This window comes from Trichogramma pretiosum, unplaced genomic scaffold, assembly GCF_000599845.2.
Source record: "Trichogramma pretiosum strain Unisexual culture from Peru unplaced genomic scaffold, Tpre_2.0 scaffold150, whole genome shotgun sequence".
Classification (NCBI taxonomy): Eukaryota; Metazoa; Arthropoda; class Insecta; order Hymenoptera; family Trichogrammatidae; genus Trichogramma; species Trichogramma pretiosum.
The window spans coordinates 34903-57253 of record NW_019640847.1 but is presented as its reverse complement, the minus strand read 5'-3'; the positions used below and the strand labels follow the sequence as shown (position 1 = coordinate 57253).

General features: G+C 35.6%; 1 protein-coding gene across 1 annotated transcript; it reads left to right on the top strand.

Moving 5' to 3' along the window:
• Positions 1–7883: 7883 nt before the first annotated feature.
• LOC106654526 (cytochrome c oxidase subunit 1-like) lies at positions 7884–8536 on the top strand. Its single transcript, XM_014374446.1, is given in 2 exon segments — positions 7884–7910; positions 8018–8536. Coding segments are annotated over 2 exon segments (546 nt in total).
• Positions 8537–22351: the final 13815 nt, after the last annotated feature.

Sequence of the window (22351 nt, the reverse complement as noted above, 5' to 3'; positions counted from 1 at the left end):
TAACGCACGCGAGCTCGCGCATTCGTATAAATTGACACGCTTCTTGCGTGTATAATGTTTCGCAGCGATGCAAGTTATATACGCTGGCAGATATGCTTTATACTCTGGACTGGTGGATCTTCTTCTCGTCTGATGGTAGACATACAATTATTGATACTTAACTCAGATAAAAAGTTTAGAATTATTATAGGCTTCGACTAGGGTATATTCTGTATCAGTTCGAAGTGATTATTCTTTGAACTTAGCATGAGAGACTGCCGTAGTTGGTCTTAGTATTATGGGTGATTGTCACGAAAAGTATGGAGTACACCTTGCTCCAAAATTTACACAAAATTTACACCACGTATAATACCTCATTTTATACGTATTTATACCCAGAACTTAATTATCAATGAGTGACTGCATCATCGCCCCAGCGCAAGAACGTACCTTAACTCGGAGGCAAAAAATATATAAGTCTTATGTTAAAAGTATAGGACTAATGTACGTTTTTACCTACAAGTTTATTAAGGTACGTACGTTCTTGCGTCAATAAAGACTCTCTTACAAGGGACATAGATAACTTCTTGTATCAAACTTACAAGACTGATCATGTTCATGAAAATTAATATTCACTACTTTCAATGGTTTCATCGTTGCTATCAGTTCAACTGTCGCTTGGCAAGGGCTCAAAAATGCGATTTCATGGGAAATATATGTAAGCACGCGATCCTGACAGGTCAATTATAAAGTTCTGGAAGTACAGCGAAGAAGTTTGAGTCCAGCGCTCACCTGTGTATGTAATTTGCGTTTTGTCACGCACGATGATGACTTTGTCTATTGTCCATTGGCAGCGGCGTTTTATAGTATAACAATAAGCCCTCGAGATATCAAAATTTGTCTTATTGGTTTCTGAAATTCGTATGTAATTATACGATCCTGACAGGTCAATTATGAAGTTTTGGAAGAACTGCGAAGATGTTCGTAGCAGCGCTCATGCCGTAATCGGGCATCCGATCTTTTTTTCGACGCGTTCATATATACTCTACTCACTGATACAGCTATGAATGATCAGTTACTACATTCTTCCTTTTTGATATAATAAATGTATATTTATCGGAAAAGTAACAACAATGCACTCATAAAAGAATTTTGTTTTTAATAAAGATATATTTTTCATTTGAAATTACAGATACCAAAAAAATTATGCATAACATTCCAACAACAAAAAAAATCTTTCAACAGATTAGGATTTCAAGACTTCCATGTACAATGTTTATAACAAAATATAACAATATTATAAATATAATAAGACATTATACGAGATATCTTTCATTTTAAATCACAGTTACTTTAGAAATTACGTATAACATCACGACAAAAAAATCTAGGATTTCAAAACTTCCATGTACAATGTTTATAACAAAATATAACAATATTATAAATATAATAACATATTATACGAGATATCTTTCATTTTAAATCACAGTTACTCAGAAAATTACGTATAACATCACGACAAAAAAAATCTAGGATTTCAAGACTTGCATATACAATGTTTAAAATAACAAAAAATTATGTTATATAACATATATAACATTATGTTATTTAACATAACAATAATACAAAACACTTTTCATTAGTATCTATGAATTTTTAAGTTTAAAATTATATTAGTTTAAAATTTTTACATTACTATAAATTATTCTGTTTTTTGGTGGTCTCCGTTAGGGTTATGACCGCAAAACGCTGCCACATCATATTCTTTTAAATGTTGCTGGCAACGCTGAACTTCGCAAATCCAAGTTTTTATTTTGTATTTACATTTTCTGAATTTTTGTCCCATGTTATAGACTTTCATAATCTTACTTTTTCTTTTATCTTTTCGTGAGATTATGGTGACCTTCTTGTAAAAGGCTTTGCAGGGAAGTTCACCTTCTCCATCAGATGGTTTCATCCAGTGCTCATGGGGTAACAATGCATGTTCACCTGAAAAGAGATACAATAATGAAAATTATATAATGTAGGGTATTTACAGACTCAAAAATCATAAGCGTTTATATCTTACTATATTCATATTGTTTTGGGCAATCTATCCATGGGCTGCAAAATATTCTTTTGGGTGATGGTGCAGTTGATTGATTCATTATTGAATCAGAAATTTTAAATGTATCGACTTCTGACCTGTTGGACTGCATAGATAGTTGCATAGATGAATCAGTCATTGTCGATGTCGGAGTTATTGAACAGTCCATTGACAAATTGATCTGTGAACAAGTAAGCTCTGGTGCATTATCTTGTGACTCTATGTACTCCATAGATGAGTCAGTAGATCCCTCGGTCATACCTAATGTTAGCCTTTTAAAACGTTGAATTGGTGTAAAACACTGTGTATAAAACAGCTCTGGTAGATGATCTTGTGTTCTTATGAATTCCATTTGTGATTTGGTCATTCTTGATGATGGTGTTTCTGGTGTCAGTGGTGTTCTGATAGTTGGGTTTGAAGGATTGGATGGGCCTGGCAGGGCCAATGAGTTTTGAGCATTAAGTGTCTCTGGGTAATTTTTTTTAATATCACGAACATCCTTTATAATTATTTTAAGATTATTGTGCCTAGCCTGTAAATAGTACTTTCTCAATATTAGACGTTCCTCGTTTTCTAAACGCAAACTAGTCAAACAGTCATCTATTAGGTTTTTCAACTCATTGTCATCATTTAAAGCTTCCCTGCAATAATTATAAGAACATAAGATTTATAAGAGTTTAATCAAATACTTCAATATTTTCTCAAATATTTAACACTTACACAAATGATGTGCATCTGCTTTCCAAGTACCTTCTAAATTCATACATCTGGTGATTATAGTCAAAATTTTTAGGAAGGACTCTTCTTCCTTGTTTCATCTCTCTTAGTTTCCGTTGCATAACTGTTTGCACTGGAATGAGGTTTAACCAATTTATGTACTTTTCAGAACGACGTTTCCACAGATCTTTTGTGATGTCCTTTCTGATTCCTATCGCAAATCTATCAAGGTTAATTTGATCCATAATAGGATTTTGTGACATAAATGTCATAAGTTTAAAGAAAATTTTTTTTTTTTTAACAAAACTAGGCTGCATGTATGTTTTTTCCGTCATGCTTAGTGAACAGGTACTGCTTAAATTACTGAAACATTACCAGAATATAGATTTTAGCCTTGCAATTATCAAACTACACTTGCGTTATGAGACTAGTATTACTGAACAAAGTATATACAGGAGTCCCTCGTTATACGCGGGGGTTACGTTCCTCAAAAGTACCGCGTATAACAAAACCGCGGATAATAAGACCTTGCTCTTATGGAAAAGAGAGGGTTACGTTCCTCAACCTCGAGAAAGCACAGTTTATATGTACATTTTACCTACAAATAAACGAATTTGTTGAGTAGTTTATCTATTTATACATGTTTATTTATATTTACAACACATATATGCAATTCTATGTTTAATTTTTAAAGTAATCGGTTAATTTTTTTCTGTTTTGCTCGTCTCAAAATATCTTTATGCATTTCTTCATAAATTTGTGCAGCTAAATCATAGTAGTGTTTGAAAGTCGAGCTACGCGTCATTATTGGATCACCAGTCATTGCTAATTCACCTGCTCCAATAACTAGAACCATAACTTCGACAATCAGTTTTGAATCAAAAATCGGTTCAGGTGCATCATCAGTCTGATCTGCCAGTGGTTTTTGAGGCAGTTTTCGACGGAGTTTTAGATGAAGCCATACTTAAATAAATTTATAAATTTTCAACAAATTTAGGTTAATTGACAATTTCGATTTACGCGTCTACACTAACCAAATTCAAACTGAATATGGATACGTCCGAGAAAAAAATCACGATCTTCGATCAGCGGATAACAAGACTCGACCCGCGGATACGAAGGGATGGGCGCAAATCGACTAACCGCGGATAACGAATTCCGTGGATAATAAACCCGCGTATAACGAGGGACTCCTGTACTAGTCACTCATTTAATTTTAGTGTATTTAGCGAGGCGTTAGCCAGGACTGTTACTGTATTGATTTTAGCCTTGCAATTATCGAACCACACTTGCGTGATGCACAATCGAAAATGGAAACAGATAAAATGAATGTATAAATTATACGTAGTTTTCTCATTCAGTTAACTATTAGCAGTTGAACTGAATGGAAGATAATGTATATAAACATTAATCACTGTTTTTGTTTAGGATACTTGGGCGCTTCCTAACCAGCGTTGTGAAAAATTAAATTCAATATGTCTGCCATAGCAGACAGCTCCCTCGCCGCAGCAAACCGCTCGCTCTACTTATCGACATGCACTCAGCATCCAACCCAGCAATTTGAAAAAAATATAACTCGTGCAAATTCTACATATTACATTCAGCTGTAAATAAGCAAGAAAGAATTAATTGTTATAAAAATAATATTGCCTGGGATATAAAATAATAAAATCGTTATAAAACGTCAATGTAACATTTTTCATTAAGACATACTAATACATTAATGAGCTTACATGAAATCTAATTTGTATATGTATGAAAAACAATATTGTTCTATTACTTTGTTTATCGATGCACAACGCTGCTAAAAATAATGATCTCGTGTATGCTCATAAATGTATTAATACGTCTAAATAAAAAATGTTACATTATTGACTTTTTATAATAATAAAAAAGGAATTTTATTATTTTATGTTTCAGTCAACTCTCAAACTCTCTCTCTCAAACTCGGGTTGAGTCGAATTAATTAATGTTCGCATTTTTTCACGAACGGTGATGAGTTTGTGTATTATTCATTGGTGGCTGTATCATTTCATGCTGTAATGATAAACCCGTGATATATTAAAAGCTGTATCATAAATCTGTAAAATTTTTATTTTAGTACATGATTCTGACTCGTCAAATATGAATTTCCAAAAATGCCGTGACGACTTTACCGCTGCCGATGGATAATACCCAAAAAGTCTCGACGCCGCTGCGAAGGTGTATTATTTCATGTCACCGTTCAGGACAAAACGCGAATTACATGTACAGATAAGCGCTGAACTCGAATTTCTTCGCGTTACGTCCAGAACTTCGTATTTAACGAGTCAGAATCGTGTAATTACACGCAAATCTTTGATATAGTGACAATTAGGAGGCGCTGTATGCGCTCACAAAGCTAAACAAAAAAAAGAAAAATTCGCAAGGCTGAGGAGAGATCCTTCACTTTGTGACTAAGTCTTGGCGGACTTAAAGCGTTGGCTCAAGCTTCGCAATAAAACGCTATTGCAATTAAAGTATATTAGTTCCCAGCAAATCTTAAGCTCCAAGTTTTTCTGGGCTAATTATTAGTAGTGTTAATAATAACATCGCACAGTGTCAGGAATCGGCTAAAAAGTGGCCGAAATTCTTGCTTTGCTCGAATTTCGTCGCTAAAATAAAATAAAAATCATTTTCAGTAAACTTAGGACAATATCAAAGTAGTGATGTAGCGGTTTAGGATATAACGCATCCTACTGAAAAATTCATCGTAATTATCGAAATTATTGAATTTTTCAGAATATTTCGGTATATAAAAACGGCTGTAGCTTCGTTTAGAATGCACGTAGGATAATTTTAGTTACACGAATTTCAAGGTCTTGTGAAAACCTACAATTCTATAGGCTTAGAATACTTTTACAACCCTTTTAAATCAACTGGCAAGATAAATAGCCGAGTCCAATACCTTTCAATTAACATTCAGTGTCAATTTCTTCGTCACAACAAATAAAAATGCGAAGTATACTTTTTTACGGAAAAAAAAACCATTAGTACGCAATTAAGGATGAATATGTTATTTCGTATTTGGAAAATACTACATCTTATACATGTAAGTAAAGCTTTTTCAAATAAAAACTAAAAAATGACATTTTGACTCGATCACAGATAGAATTAACACAAAAATAAATTTTCATAAACAAAAAACAAAAATCAAAAATATATACTTCTTATAAACAAAAAATATACTTTTTACAGAAAATATTTAGGATTACATTTCATTCGTCATCCATTTCCATTTCATCAATTTCTATTTCGGACTCACTACTGCTAGATAAAATAATTTCGTCTTCGTCATCTTCAAATTCTTCTTCAGATTCTTCTTCGAAATCTTCTAATTCTTCTTCTAATTCTTCTTCTAATTCTTCTTCTAATTCTTCTTCTGATTCTTTTTCGGATTCGTCTGGGACATTTTCAAAATCATTATCGCTATCATCTTCATCAATAATTAATAATTTTCTCATGTCTTCAGTGATATTTTTTTCTTTTCTTTCCGGAAATTTTCGTGTTAGCGTAACAAGAGGATCTGAAGCGGTCAGCAAACGATGAAAAACATCAGAATTTGTATCACACCTTACGAATAAAAAAATATGTTAGCGTTAATTTAATCGCGTTTTGATGATATCACTATTTAGATCGTATATGAGTAATAATTTCAAATTGAAAATAAAAAAGTAATAAAAAATGTTGCAGAACACTATCATTTATTTATAATTTTTATTTTATTTATTTCCAGATTATATTAATTTATTCCTCCACGTTATAGATTTTTTTCACTTTCATTAAATTATTTGATTGGAGAATTTAGAATACTATTAAAAATTTAAACAAATTAAATAAAATTATTATTTATAATAAGAATATTTATTTTTATTACATTAAATACTTTTTTATGAATATTTTCTTATATTTTTACTTCTTCTTCTCACTTAACTTTTAGTTTGACTTTATCATTGATTTTATCAAAGAAGATAGACACGTATAGGAGCCCAGAGCTTAACTAAAAATTGAGGCTGGCTCATATGATACCAAAACCAACTTCAAGGGGGCGCGGCGAGCAACCTAAGCCTGTAATGTATAACCAACATTTAGTCTCTTAGTTACCAAAGTCTTCGTGGTCGAGTGGTCAAGCGCTCGGCTTCGTCTTTTGCGTCGAGCGGTCGGGCCTTGGTTCAATCCCTGGCCGCAGATATTTTTTTTTACATTTTTTTCTCAAATTACAAAGAATAAAGTAAGGATTTCGCTTCTAGCTAATATTGCTTATAAAATTAAAAATACTCTGATAAATTTATTTATTAAGGGTTTTTTTTAAATGTGAAAAATAATAATCAAGCGATACGGTCCATTTAAAATTGGAGTCCGAGATATTTTCATAAAAAAGAAACTTCATTTAACGAAATTGACACGAAATTTTTTTTCGAGGCGTCTAAATATACATTAATTTAATTTAATTTGCGTTTGAATTAAATGTGATTTTTTATTTTTTTGTAGAAAAAAGAACATGAAAAAAAACGTTCGATTATCAATGCAATTTTAATTTTACGACCAATATGAGCTAAAAACGAAATCCTTACTTTATTCTTTGTAATTTGAGAAAAAAATGTAAAAAAAAATATCTGCGGCCTGGGATTGAACCAAGGCCCGACCGCTCGACGCAAAAGACGAAGCCGAGCGCTTGACCACTCGACCACGAAGACTTTGGTAACTAAGGGACTAAATGTTGGTTATACATTACAGGCTTAGGTTGCTCGCCGCGCCCCCTTGAAGTTGGTTTTGGTACCATATGAGCCAGCCTCAATCGCGCCTATAGTTCTGTGCTTCTATACGTGTCTATCTTCTTTGATTTTATGGTTATTTTTTATATTGTACGGTTGATTAATTAATACTAATCACATATTTATACAACTTAAACCAACTGCATTGATAATTTTTATAGTATTAAGTGAAATTATTAGAAATTAAATTCGTTCTGCGGAACATTAGCAGTTTGTTTATCAACAAATATAATTGCAAGTAATTTATTGATAACTTAAATTTCTTCCTATCTCATATTTTTGTATATGTTTATATCAATGATGACGAGATGTCATTCGTGAAAGAACTTGCCAAGGTTTCCATACAAATAAAGTTTTGAAAGGGATTAAATTAGGAATAATTTTATTCATAATTTCTGAGTTATTTTTTTATTAGAATTTTCTCATGTTATTTTTAGCTTAGATTTTCATTTTACCTGGGTTTGGTTTAATTTCTCATATAATTTGTAATGAAAAAAAAGAAACTTTTAGACGAATAGGAATAAGTTCTATCGGTTTATTAGGTTTTATTGTTCGAGCTCTTCAAATATTTACTGTTGGGATTGATGTAGATACTCGTGCTTATTTTACTTCAGCAACAATAATTATTGCTGTACCAAGTAGTATTAAAATTTTTAGGTGATTAGCGACTATAAATAGTATAAAAATTTAATTTTCTGTAATTAATTTATGATTATTAGGATTTATTTTTTCATTTACTATTGGTGGATTAACAGAAATTATTTTATCTAATTCTTCAATTGATTTTTTTTTACATGATACATATTATATAGTTGCTAATTTTCAATATTTTGTTAGGTGCAGTATTTGCATTTTTGGAAGATTTATTAATTGCTATACCTTATTTGCTGGTTTAAGTATAAATCAATACTGATTAAAAATTCAATTTTTTAAAATTATATTAGAATTAAAAATTACTTGACCAATAAGAAACCATTTGAGCGGTGAAACTGCTTTGCCAACAATTTTCATATTACAACATACATAAAATAAATATTTTCACATAACATACATAAAATACTACAATGTTAGCATAAAAAATGTAACGCATACCTTGAAGTTTTTCTTGAATGAAATTCACGACTTTTCTTAACATTTTTATTATTACTTTCTTGAGCTTCTTCTGAAAAAAACCCAATAGGTAATGGCAATTGTTCAAGAATTTCATGTCCATGAATGAGTATTACGTGCATGGCAGTGCACATGTAATACCATTTATATGTTTTTCTAAACATTGTTGCTGTTTCATGACAATAATTTTTGAACTCTTCTGTATTTATACTATACGAACTTGAAATTACTCGAAGAATCGTATAAAATCGCACGAGGAGTGGTTTGTCGAAGCTTAAATATAAACATAAAGCATTACAATTATCAAACATATCGATACATTTTAGCTCAAGTTTTTTAATATTACTAGTGACACGTGAAACAACATCGATGTTGGAAAAAAATCTCCTCGCGGTATTTTCATCATTGGCGTTTCCAAAGTTAGATGTTGGTGTATCAATAATTAATCCAAGCTCTTCTTTGAGTTCTCTTTGAATAAATTTTTTTTTCTCCTTAATTGCTGGTTTATCATCCTGTGTAGCCTTAGAAAAATAATACAAAGCATTGAGAAATAATTATTTTTCACATTATTGATTAATTTTGATTTTTTAAAATCACAAACTTGCCTATTTCATCGGAAATAATCTAAATTTGAGCAACTTGATTTTTTCTCGCTCTTAAGCAGACATTACTTTCAAGGGACTATTTATTCCGGTTTAACTTTGTAACATATCTTCTTTTTTTATTGCATTTCTTTTAAATTTGGGACGAAAATTTTAATTTTAAATCAGTAGAAATCAGGATTCAGTACAAGTCCATACACAAAATTCAATGGTTGATTACTCACCTTATACTTTTTCTTTTTCAGGTCCAATTTATATGACACATGTAGAACTAATTCCATAAACCTTATATGGGCGTGGAGTACGGGAAATCCATATGTCACGATAAACTTTTACTGATAAGTTGCCTTCGATCATTAAAGCTAAAGCTTCCTCGGATGACATGCATGCAGCTTTCGTTTGATTGAAGTTACTTAGTAATTGATTGGCTTTATCTTTATCAGATATTATGTCCATCAATTTACATCCTGCTAAATTGTGGTCCATCTTCATTTTTTTTTCCTACTTCACATACTTCCTCCCAGCTTAACGATGAATTTAACGCGTTTGTTTTAGTTCTCTGAGTTCGCTTTGCGCATTCACGAAATGGTTTTTTCGGACGCCCAACAGTATTCTTTGTATCAACTATAAAATGAATTTCTTATCATTATATTACGTTCAGACATACTATTTATATTATATAATTGATTAAAAATATTAAGTTCATTAAGAAAACGTCCTAAAAAGGCATTAAAAACTAAGTATACTCTGTTCTAAATGTAATAAAATTTCAATACAATGATTGTCTTTTTTTTGTGCAGTTAACTGCTAATTTTTAGCAGGTAAGATTTTGGGTTTAAGAATAAAATCGATTTTTAATTGCACCACACTTATAAGACTTGATAATTGTAATAAATTGACTACTTACTTAAATCCAATTGCATGGCTTCACTGTTTAAATTTTCTTCGTCACATTTAAAATCAAATTCACTTTCAACCCACTGTTCGTATTTTGAACAAAAATTTTCAAAGTTTTTTGTTTCTCGCATATTTCTGACTTTTACTCGAAAATAATTGATAAAACTTTGTCTTAATTTATCACGTAAGGCTTTTTTCACACTATCACATTCGTTCCCCTCGAAAAACATCTCTATCAATTTTTCGAGCAAAATTGTATTTTGAGCGTCTGCAGTTAGTGCCATGGAATCTTTTAAGATTAAACACATTTCACGTTTTTTTAACGAAAATTCAACCATGGCTTCGATCGTTTAAAATATAATAATACGACTAAGATAATAAACGATGTTGCTCAGTTCGTGTCCTGAACGAAAATGAGTTGTCAGTCCAGAAAATTTTCCATTTTTCATAGATAAAAGAACATACAAAAAATGTGTTTACGTTTTGTAGGTAGCATCTAATAAGAATCTAGAGTTAGTGTTACAACTCTATGAGTTACTATGTGTGCGTGAACACATGTGAATTTCTGAGAAAAATCGGCATACCGTAATTCTCGTTGCTTTGCTCGCACTGCAGTGCACTGTTTACATCTCCATAGGTCAAAAAGTATACATATAGCATTGAAAGACAATATACAGCTGTACATAGGTATATTATCTATTTTTTTTAATCAACCAATTTTTTATTTATTATGTTTTTTTGTAATGTGTCGCAAAAATGGATGGTGTTTTTTACTACTGAGATTAAATTGATGACTATAATTTATAAGAAATTGAATAAAAGTTGTTTTAGTAATATTTCAATTATCATGATAAGTTACATGATATAATTTAAAGTAAACAGATTACAGAAATTTTCGAAATATACATAAAAATATTTTTAAAAAAATAGTTGAAAGATCTATTGATATACTTATTATTAAAGTTGTTCATTCATGATTAATATTCTTTATTAAATAAAAACAAATGTACGAATGAAATAACGATGAATTACAATTGAATGTCTAAAACTGCCAATGTTTTATTTAGAATTTAATTAAAAATGATACAGTCAAAATTCATTTTTTTCGATTTAATAGAATGTACCTTACATGGAAGTTTATTCATGATAAATAATGCACTTCGCTCCAATAATAAACACATTCACGTTGACAAGATTATCTGATCTTGTGAAAATCTTCTCGACATAATCTCAATTTTTGTACATCAGGATTTGTGGCATATAGTTTTTTATTGAAAAAGCTTTACTTACATGTATAAGATGTAGTATTTTCCAAATACGAAATAACATATTCACCTTTAATTGCGTACTAATGGTTCTTTTTCCGTAAAAAAGTATCCTTCGCATTTTTATTTGTTGTGACGAAGAAATTGCCACTGAATTTGAATTAAAAAGTATTGGATTTTGTGGACTCGGCTATTTATCTTGCCAGTAGAGTTAGAAGGGTTGTAAAAGTATTCTAAGCCTATAGAATTGTAGGTTTTCACAAGACCTTGAAATTCGTGTAACTAAAATTATCCTACGTACATTCTAAACGAAGCTACAGCCGTTTTTATATACCCAAATATTCTGAAAAATTCAATAATTTCGATAATTACGATGAATTTTTCAGTAGGATGCGTTATATCCTAAACCGCTACATCACTACTTTGATATTGTCCTAAGTTTACTGAAAATGATTTTTATTTTATTTTAGCGACGAAATTCGAGCAAAGCAAGAATTTCGGCCACTTTTTAGCCGATTCCTGACACTGTGCATCGGGTTCTAGCGACTGCTGGCACTGCATTATTGGTCAATCATTGATTTGCACCTAAAATCTCATCTTGTTGCAGCGTTACGATGATAGTAACCTTACCCGATACTTTGTTTTCGTATCTCGATACGAGCGGTTACAGAGCAAGGCCTCAAGCTTAAATTTTCTCCATTTCAACTTAAACTTGAAGTTTTGCTGGGCTAATTTCAAATAGTGAATAATCATTAATGAAAAAGTGGTTATAAAAACATCGTTAAGGCAGCGACTGAAATACTGTTTTTGGATCAAAACTCTAATCGATTGAATACTTGTGAAAATTTGTGAAAAGTTAAAACTTGTCAAGTTTTATTTTTGCTATGGTCATGCGTATGAGTGATGCAGAGTTCAAATTATTATTTACAGAGGAGTCTTTTTGTTTATATCTGGCCTCTCTGTTAATAAAGAATAACTCACTAAATTCTTCCGATTCTTCCGAATTCCGATTCTTACCAAATAATGTTGTGAATACTGCTGGAAAATCTTTTATCCCAGATTTATTTTTTAAAATTTCGCAGTGTGTAATTTGGATTGAATATTCAAATTATTCTGTACCTACCCTCGATTATTGTATAACAAGACTTTCATTTTTGGATAGCTTAGAGTTAAAATCAGAAAAAAAAAATTTTCAAATAAAATTAAATTTGTAATTTTAATAGATCACTCTTCAAACTCTCAAGCTGATAATCCTTCCAAATCTAAACTCAACAATTCAAAATTTCAATACACTGATGGTGAAGAACTTGATGATGCTATTCCACTAGTGTTTAATGTTAAAGATGAACTGAAATCTTGGCAATCAGAAACAAATTTAACAGAATTACAGAAATTGTTCCTGTTCTTTGATTCACCAGATCAATCTTCTCAAATACCTGATTCGTCAGAGAATCTAAGGCTCATAATAAAGCATTTTCAGTCAACTTGTCGACATAATAGTTCATTGATTATGGAAGATATCAGTGATATTAAGAACATATGTGAAGAAATGCAGAATAACAATGAAGATAATAAAACTGAAAGTACTGCAAAAAGTAATGATGGGCCAAGTTTGATAGAGAAAATAAAAGATGATAGCACTATTAGAAATGTATTTTTATCAATAATCAAACAAAATGTTGATGTTACTTTGTATGGTGTTTTAGTGCGTGCCCTTCATAAAGAATGTGAAGCCGTGATATTTAAAAAGATACTCACGTGGATTACTCTAGAAAATGTTAAAGAATTGGTTGACTTGCCAAAAGTCTGCCCTCTTCAGACAAATTGCCGAATAATAGATAATGAGAATGAATTACATGAATTGGAAACACATGTTCCAGACAAACAAAGTTATATCGCCAACCTTAGAAAGAATATGTTGGATAAGAATACGATTGGTGAACAATCAACAGACAACAATAATATTCCTGAAGTTGTAAATGTCAACAAAGGTTACAAAAGAAAACTTACTCGATCTCAGAGGTACATAACATTTGGATATTCTCACTTAAATTTGAGTATATGCCATGGAACAAGATAATAATATTATTTATCTATTTTTATTTTCAGTAAAAATGAAGAAAATATTTCTAAGGGTCAAAATGTCAACGATAGTTCAAGAAGGAGAATTACTCGATCACATAGGTACATAACATTTAGATATTATCACTTAAATTTGAGTATATGCCATGGAACAAGATAATAATATTATTTATCTATTTTTATTTTCAGTGAAAATAAAGAAAATAATTGTGAGAGGACTCTTGACACTAAAAGGCAAAGCCAAAGTACAGAACGCAAGAATGAATAATCACTTTAGTTGTATAATATAAAATATAACAACAATACTAAATTACTAATAAATAAGATATGTATTCATGCTATTAATAATCAATTATATTACATAAAAAGTTTCATATTCTCTCTGGGGGTAAAATTTAAATTAATTTGAGAATTTTCTTATAACGGTCATTATAAGTTTTGTATTTTGTCGTTACCGATTGGCCTTGATTTCCTTGTTTTTTCTGCCGCGCTTGCTAGTCACTCAAGAGTCATGTGATGCTCTCCGAGACGACATACACTACGGTCAAGAAAGCGATTATACAGCTGTGTGACTGCGCATTTACATAGTGTAATACAAAAAGTTCTTTCTACTACCTCAAGCTTTTTTTTCTGCCTCCTCGCGCAAGCACTATACTCACTCACAACGCGAGAATACGTGTGAGCTGCAAGTAAGCTTTCGTCCCGATCATCTTTGCGGTAGCCGTGAGTCTACGAGGGAGGTTTCGCGCAAGATTCGTTGATTCGAGTACCGACACTGGAGTTAAACTCTGCTACGTAAAGTCTGTCTATGTCTACATCAAAGCGCGTGATGGCACAAACGATGACGAGTAAGAGTATTACCATAGGCGGCGGAGTCATATGTCAGGGTATAATGATAAGCCCTTGAGATATCAGAATCGGTAAGCGCGCGTACGTTACGCCGCTGATGCTGTAATAGATTTGCAAACACACGGGCACACACCCATCGGAGTGGCTGCTTGGACACGAACTAGAGAAAGAGAGAGAGAGAGAGGAAAGAGGGAGATTGGCTAAATGGATTTTCGCTTCCTTTTTTGCAGCCTCTTGTATACGAGGTGCGTACGCGTGCCGAAAAATTCGAAACAAATGTAGGCGCGCGCGCGCTTGCACTCAAGGATCGCTTCATCCTTGATCTGCCGGGGATAAACGCGCTGCAAGCTCTACAACAGCTAGGCTCGCTCTCGAGAATCGAAATTTACCTCGTCCTACTGCACAGCTGATCATTCAGCGAGCAGAGAAGGGTATTATATATGAGAATTGGCACGTTTATACCCGCCGGGGGAGACGTTGTCGGCGGTCAATTTGTGTCAGCGGCGGCGGCGGCAATGGTGGCCAGGAGAGCTAGTAGAGCTAGAGAGAGAGAGAGAGAGAGGCTCGCCCCTTTCGCATATCGGATATTTTGACACGCTAGCCCGAGCGCATGGCTCTGTGTCCGTACTGGATATGCCAATAACGAGCTCAGCTTCCCTCCCAGCAGCAGCAGCAGCAGCAGCAGTGAGATCGCTCCGAAACGTACGCCGGTTGTGCGCATCCCATTTATACATGTATATAGCTCGTAGGTACTCTTCCTCTCAAGTGTGCAGCTATATCACGTATATAGTAACGTTGCTGTATATATGTATATTTTCCAATTGTTTTCAGCGATTAGTTATGTGTTACAAGAGAGAGAAAGACCATTAAAATTAATCATATGAGTCTTGAGCAAAAATGAAGTCTCCATGCCAAATGCTTGAAATTGCCTAGAAAAGGGAAGTAGCAAGACGATATACGAAGACCGCTATTGCTCACGACGAAGATTTTAACTGGTTCATTTTTTAAATATCGTCACTGCCGCGAGCTAATTTCCTCTGATTTTCTTTATGCTTATTGGTAGAGGGGCGAAAACGCGACTTCCAAAAGCATAATTTAGTCTAAAGTTTAAGTGAATCGTCCATTTTATTCATGCCGAATGGATGGCTCCAGAAATCTATGCGACAAAAGCCATTTTTAAATACGATCATAATTTTCTAGACAAATTAGATATTAATTGAGACTTTTTTACGAATTATTCACAACGCGGTCGCCACCCGAGATCCACCTTCGGCGCTATCGGAATAAATGAAAAATATTCGCTTGGCTATTAAAAATTTCTGTAAATAATTATATATAAATCTTGAACGACCTATCGAATCGTATCTGTTTTTCCGTCTTCTTTTTTAATTGCAGTTACCACAATCCGATTGTAGCGCGTTACTCTCCACACCTGTCGAAGATCTTTGGGTCAACGATCATCGTGCTGCGTTGCTATAGCCAGTCGACCTCCACGACGGGTAGCACCAGCAGTTCGCTTAGGCCGATCCGGCGCATCATTGACACGGCGATCGATCGACCTCCATCGACCGACTGAACGATCGACTGATCGACCGTCTGATCTGACTCATTCATTCTATTGCACCATTTATCCACCATTTCTATTTTATGTTCACTGCATGACGCGAGCCAGCATAATATTTCTCGATACGACCGTGTAGGCAGATTGAACGATTTCCTACATACGAACGAGCGTGAAACATTTTTCGAAAACTCAAAATAACATTATGAAATCACAATGTTATTTTGCACGGCCGCCTGTACCTCGGCTCGAACTTAATAAGCGGTTTGGGTTCGTGGTGATTGAATCGATACAAATTTTCGTAAACGAACGTTATTTCACTCATGTTCATCTCATTGCAAATGCGCCATTCGCATGGTTTATTCGGTATTGCTGCTGTTATGTCCGATCTGGCACCAAGATCATGCAATATACATGTTATGACGGTGGTTTGCTAGACGCTCGCCTGTTTTGCGCCAAGCTGCTCTCGCCACCGACACTGTAGCTACTCCAAGACCTCATTGGCTTTTCCGTTCAACGGAGCGCCAGGTAGCCACGGGGCTACCGCCAACGAGAGTCACTACTGCTCGCACGCACACGGACTCACCTGGCCGGCTAGCACAGGTGCACGAAGACTCGCGATACGCGGAGACACCGCCAGGTTCTCTTAGCCGAGAGCTGGGCTACCGCTTGCGCCGAAACGTCTCTTCCCGAACACGACGCGACGCGACGCGACACGACACCGAGATTGCTGGAGGGCCGGGGGCCGCTCCTCGCAGGGTCTTGGCGACGACGGCCGTCGCCACGCACGCACGCGGCACAAACTCACACACACTCACACTGCTCGCGGGCACGTCGGTCGTGCCCTACTCGCACTGCTCGTCGTCACTCGTACACGGTTTACCCGCTCTCGCAGTGCACTTACCTAGTGCTCGCACAAGGGGTTCTCTCAAAAATTACGGAAGTGAACTTCTACTACAGCAAACCGATTAGGTGATCGCTTGGTGATTGCTATCCTTCGAAGCCGAAAAATAGAGTGAGCGAGTTCACCTCTCGCCACGGCTCTCGAGCGGGCCTCGCAGATCATTCGCGCTCCCACTTCGCGGCCCGCTCGCGACTCGCGGCTCAATTCAACTCGCGACTCGCGTCTCGATAATCTCGCGAAAACTCGAGCGATGCTTCGATTGTAAAGCATCGACTCGACTCCTGCTTCGTGCTTTATGCTACGTCATAATGTAAAATATAAACCAAACGATTGTTCATTTTTCGATCTCAATGATAATGCAATGCCGATTAAGATCGAGTCAAGGCCTCACGATTGTGTAAAAAGAAGTAGTTGCAAATGAACATCTAATAATTTGGGGACCGATATGTTTGAACTAATCACCGCTGGGCAGCGCAGGTTTGCCCCGTCGCACGTGCAATAAAAATGTTCAGTTCAGGCTATATACGAGCGAGCCGCTAAGTACAATTTACCACTAACGTCCAAACATGCATTTGCTATTTGCAACTTCTCCGTTGAAGATAAATATTCGATTACTCGTCCTTTCGACCCCCGTCTCGGCTTCTGCAAAACTTGGACATTAACGTTTTCCCTTGTGTATATCGCATTCGATTTTTTGAGCTCGAGAGTGCTTAAATAATTTACTGGCGATGCAACACTCGTGATTAATATTATACCGCGTTACTCTTATATTCATATTTTAATTTTAGTTTTTTATTGTCACTTACATTACGTACAATTACACGTGCTCAATACAGATAAAAATGCACACCTCGATCGCCGATTTTTCGTATTTTTCGATCGATTGGTACGCGAATCGGTTGGATCAGTTTAGGACATGCCCGCAATGCCTAAGATTTAGGAAGTTTATTGTATATTGTATATTTTTGCGGGTATGTCCTAAAATCTTAGGCATTTTTGCTTTTGCCTAGGCCGAACACCATCTAATTTTCGGCCACCTTATGATATTATTTAAATAAATAGAAATATATGCAAAATTTTGACGCAATAAAATATTTATAAGATTCTACAAATGTTATTGTTACGAAGAAAATTCTTAGTACCCTTGAAAATTATTAAATCTTTTTCGTTGCTCAATTTATATTTCTAACCTGGTCGAAAATTGGGCTATTCGGTACAATTATCCATCCAGTTTTCGACCACCTGCATTAATTCTTAATAATTTTCAATTTAACTTTTTTTATTCAATTTGAAAATCGACAATAGGTTCCTCATGCACTTCCAGACACGTATGTTCATTTATTATGCTGGCATTTAAAGCCGATGGCATTTTATGAATCGTCGATTGCGATTCGAGCGACGGAGACAATATATTCGCGTTTTATTATAATGCACATAACGAAAGACTATATATATAATATATTGAAGAAATTGATTTCGCTATATTATGTATATTACTTGGCGATAATATATCGAATGTCATCTGGTCGTTGGCAAGAGAGCCTTTAAGCCTGACGGCGGTGCGGCAGATTCAGCTCCTCATACGTTGTTTTTTTTTCTTCTCTTATATAGCGCATTTACCAAGTGCACAGCTCTCGAAGATTATAATATGTGCTATATACGTTATTATATACATATACACACTCTGGGCTGCGCTCGGAGGAGCGGCTCTAAAGACGAAGTATCTAGAGTCGCGCGACCTGCTCTGGTGTGTGACGATAAATCGTGGAACTCGAGTAATGCTGCGGGAGCTCCAGCGACACTGCTGACCCAAAGACGTCATTGAATTTTTATTTTGTCCATTGATACTCGTATAATGCACGAAATCCACGGGTCGTGCCAAACCGTCCACAGGCGAGTTTTCACTTTCATTGCGAGTCGGTACAATTTCCGACTCGCCCCGGATTGAAGGGGAATTGACCCAATGGCCGGTAATATTTGAAGTACTGAATGGAACTTTACGTTTACCTAGTCGTATGTGAGGAATTGTGCATATTATTATAGATAGTTCGACTTACCTCGAGTTTAAGAGTCTATGGACACTGAGTGGTATGCCAATTATGAGAATGGCTTGGACTAAATGGAACTTTACGTTTGCTTGGTCAGATATGTGAGGAATTGTGCATTTTATTATAATTGGTTCGATTCACCTCCAGTTTAAGAGTGTATAGACTCTGAGTGGTATGCAAATTGTGAGAATTGCTTAAACTTCATGGAACTTTATACTTATTTAATCAGGTATGTGAGGAATTGTGCATATCATCATTATTTGTTCGACTTAGTTTTATTTGCATTGCATTTTCCGGCTTCGTTTTTCCTATATACCTATATGTACGTCGCTGCTATATGCACAGGCCGTCGTCTTCCTCTCTTTTGTTTCTGCTTCTACTTTTCGCCATGCATGCAATTCGTAGATATAACATACATAGTGTATGTACGAAATGTCCCATGCACGTATAGTATACGTAACTTACTTTGCATTATATAGCCTCGATGCGTATGTATATTATGCGCCTGCGTCGCGGAGGCGAGGAAGTATTATTATGCATATGCGCGCGCTTATATATCCGATCGATCGGTATACGTACGTGTGTGTGTGTGTTTTTTTTTTTTTTTTTTTTTTGGACGTGGGCAGAGTGAACTCTGCAGCCAGTGGCCCTTCGAAACGAGTACCCCACTGGAAACCGTCGTTAAACATTACTTCGGTGGGGACTCTATAGAGCTTCTCTGCTACATCTGTGTCTTTTCCGTACATCCCCCGTCCACTTTACGGTGATTAGGGGTTCAGGAACCAGAAGCGTCGTTATCATTTTCGTCTTTTTCCTACGGCATCGTCCGGATTATTTTTTTTTTTAAACCTCTTGCGCCTCTTGCCTCAGTCTAGTGACGACCGATTGAGTAAAGGACGCTACGGCCAGCCAATTGCCTGTGGTCTCGAGCATGAGCCGGGTGATGTTTTCCGGCTCGATTTCTTCTTGGATGACTTGTTGTAGACTCTCCCTCTCTTCGTGGAATCGCGGGCAGCGAAAAAACACATGCTCCTCGTCTTCTATCGTGCTTGGGCAGGCTGGGCAGAGAGCGCTAAGGGTGTTATCGTAGCGCTGGCTATGGCTTTTGAAGTAGCCATGCCCGGACAGGAGTTGCGTGAGATAGTAGCCCACTTCTCCATGTCCCCTCTCTACCCATTCTGCGATCTTCGGAATCTTCGGAATTAGTTTTTGGAAAATTGTCTTTTTTGAACGGATAAATAAACTTTTTTGATTAATTATTTTATTATTTTCGTTTTATTCGTGAAAAGAAGCATTCTTTTCGAAAACTAATTGCACCATTGGAAAGATGAGGAAAGAATACACAAAAAACATGTATTTGTTTATTTTTAAGCCGAAAGCCTGACGCGTGATAAATAAAGAAACGTAAAGTGTAGCAAAAAAACAGGCCAGGGTGCCTGAAAACGGACGACCGCGCGCTCTTTCTCTCTTCACCGACAACAAATATCAAAAAAAAACATTTTTCATTATCATTTCCGGGGTAAAATTGCCCGGTCTTTCGATCTAGCTACTCAGAAAGTTAATCAGAGTTGAACTCCGGAAGTTACAACGTGTTGTAGCTTTAAATCCATTTTTTGGAGTTATGGAAGAATATTTTTGCATTTTTGACCTCACCAGTAGAAAGCTGAGGGAAAAATCGAAAACCTATGTTAGTTCATTTTCCTGCATTTTAATTAACCCTTTACGAGCGAGTTGAAAACGGAGCAATCGGGACGTTTTCGCTGCTTGCGCGTGGTACTAGGGCATTATTGGTGTTTATACCCATATTTTTATTTTTTTTGAAAACGCTGAAAAACAATTAAAAATGACTATTTTCGAGTTATTATTATATTTATCTGAAAGATAAGGATTTTAACTTTCCAAAACTTCATCCAGAATTTAAAAATATTTATTAGGTCAAAAGATATTAATGTTGAAAAGTAGCTAAATTTGCTAATTTTGTAACATAAAATGATTTTTAAGTCGAAAATAAAGCCTCCAACTAAAAAATCACAAGAGTAACTTTTTATTTAGAATTGTTAAAAGGAACTTGAAAATGATTTTTAATTTACAAAAAACCCATTTTTGATTGTTTAAACAATATTTTGTTGATGAATAATTTTTGGACCACTTGACGCAAATCCACCCGGGATATTCGGTTTTAGGGGGTCAAAATACATGTAAAAAACCTTATTTCATCCGATTCCCCCCATCGGCTACGAGGATCCTCTGGGCCCCCGGACTAACAGCTTCTCGTGTAGCTTCGGCTTCTGGTGCATGCGAGCTATAATATTCATACCGCGCTGCATTGCTTTCCCCTCCTATCTCTCTCTCTCTCTCTGTCGATCCCTCGTGCCGCTCTCGAGACCGCACGCGTTTGTCTCGCGCTCCTGCTCTTTCTCGTGCCGACTGTGCTGTTTTGCTCCGAAAATTTTGATTTTTTGTTGACGGTGTGCTGTGGTTTTTGTGCTGCTGGCTGTCATCCTCGATTTTCGGTGACTGTCCCTGGTGACGAGTTATCTGGGTTCTATCCGGTGATCGCTGCGTCTGGGTTTGCTGCTGCCTGTTGGTCGTGACGTGGTCTGTTTACATTTTGAACGCTGCTCTGTGTTGTTGTTGTTGTGCTCTGTGTGTGCCTTCGGTCTTTAAATCTGACTTTAAATCTGATCGTGCCGACTGTTGTGACTTTTGATTGACTTTCGTCTCTGATGTTATCGATTTGCCGTTGTCGCTGTGTCGTGTGTGTTTGAGCTGATGGTACGCTGTGTTCGGTGTAGAAAAATTGTTATGCGGGAACGTCGAATTTTGATTAAGTTCGTTTGCCTTCGAACGGTAGCCCTGAGAAGGCTAAAAACCGAAAGAAGTTTGAAAGTTTACACTCTTGTTACTGCCAGGACGGTTTTAATTGAACTTTTACAAAAGTTCGTTTGCTTTCGAACAGTAGCCCTGAGAAGGCTAGTAACCGAAAAGAGTTTAGGAGTTTACACTCTGCCACTGCTAAGACGGTTTGAATTGAACTTTTACAAAAAGTTCGTCAGCTTTCGAACGATAGCCTTGAAAAGGCTGGAAACCGAAAAGAGTTTAGGAGTTTGCACTCTGCCACTGCTAAGACGGTTTGAATTGAACTTTTACAAAAAGTTCGTCAGCTTTCGATAGCCTTGAAAAGGCTGGAAACCGAAAAGAATTTCAGAGTTCGCACTCCGCAATTGACAAGTCGGTTAGTCTCGATCTTTAGCAAAAGTTCGAGGTCTTTCGAAATCCTACGTGAGATGGTCCTGAAAAGGACCGAGGCCGAGTTGGCGTGTACAAGTTCCAAATTGTTTAGTTGGTGATTGATGTGGATCGGGTGGTAGCCGAGATCCGATGTTGTTCCGTAGTCAACTCTGCAACAGAAGGTTGGAAACCCCGTTGAGCTCGTAAACTTGGCTGCGGTGACTCTG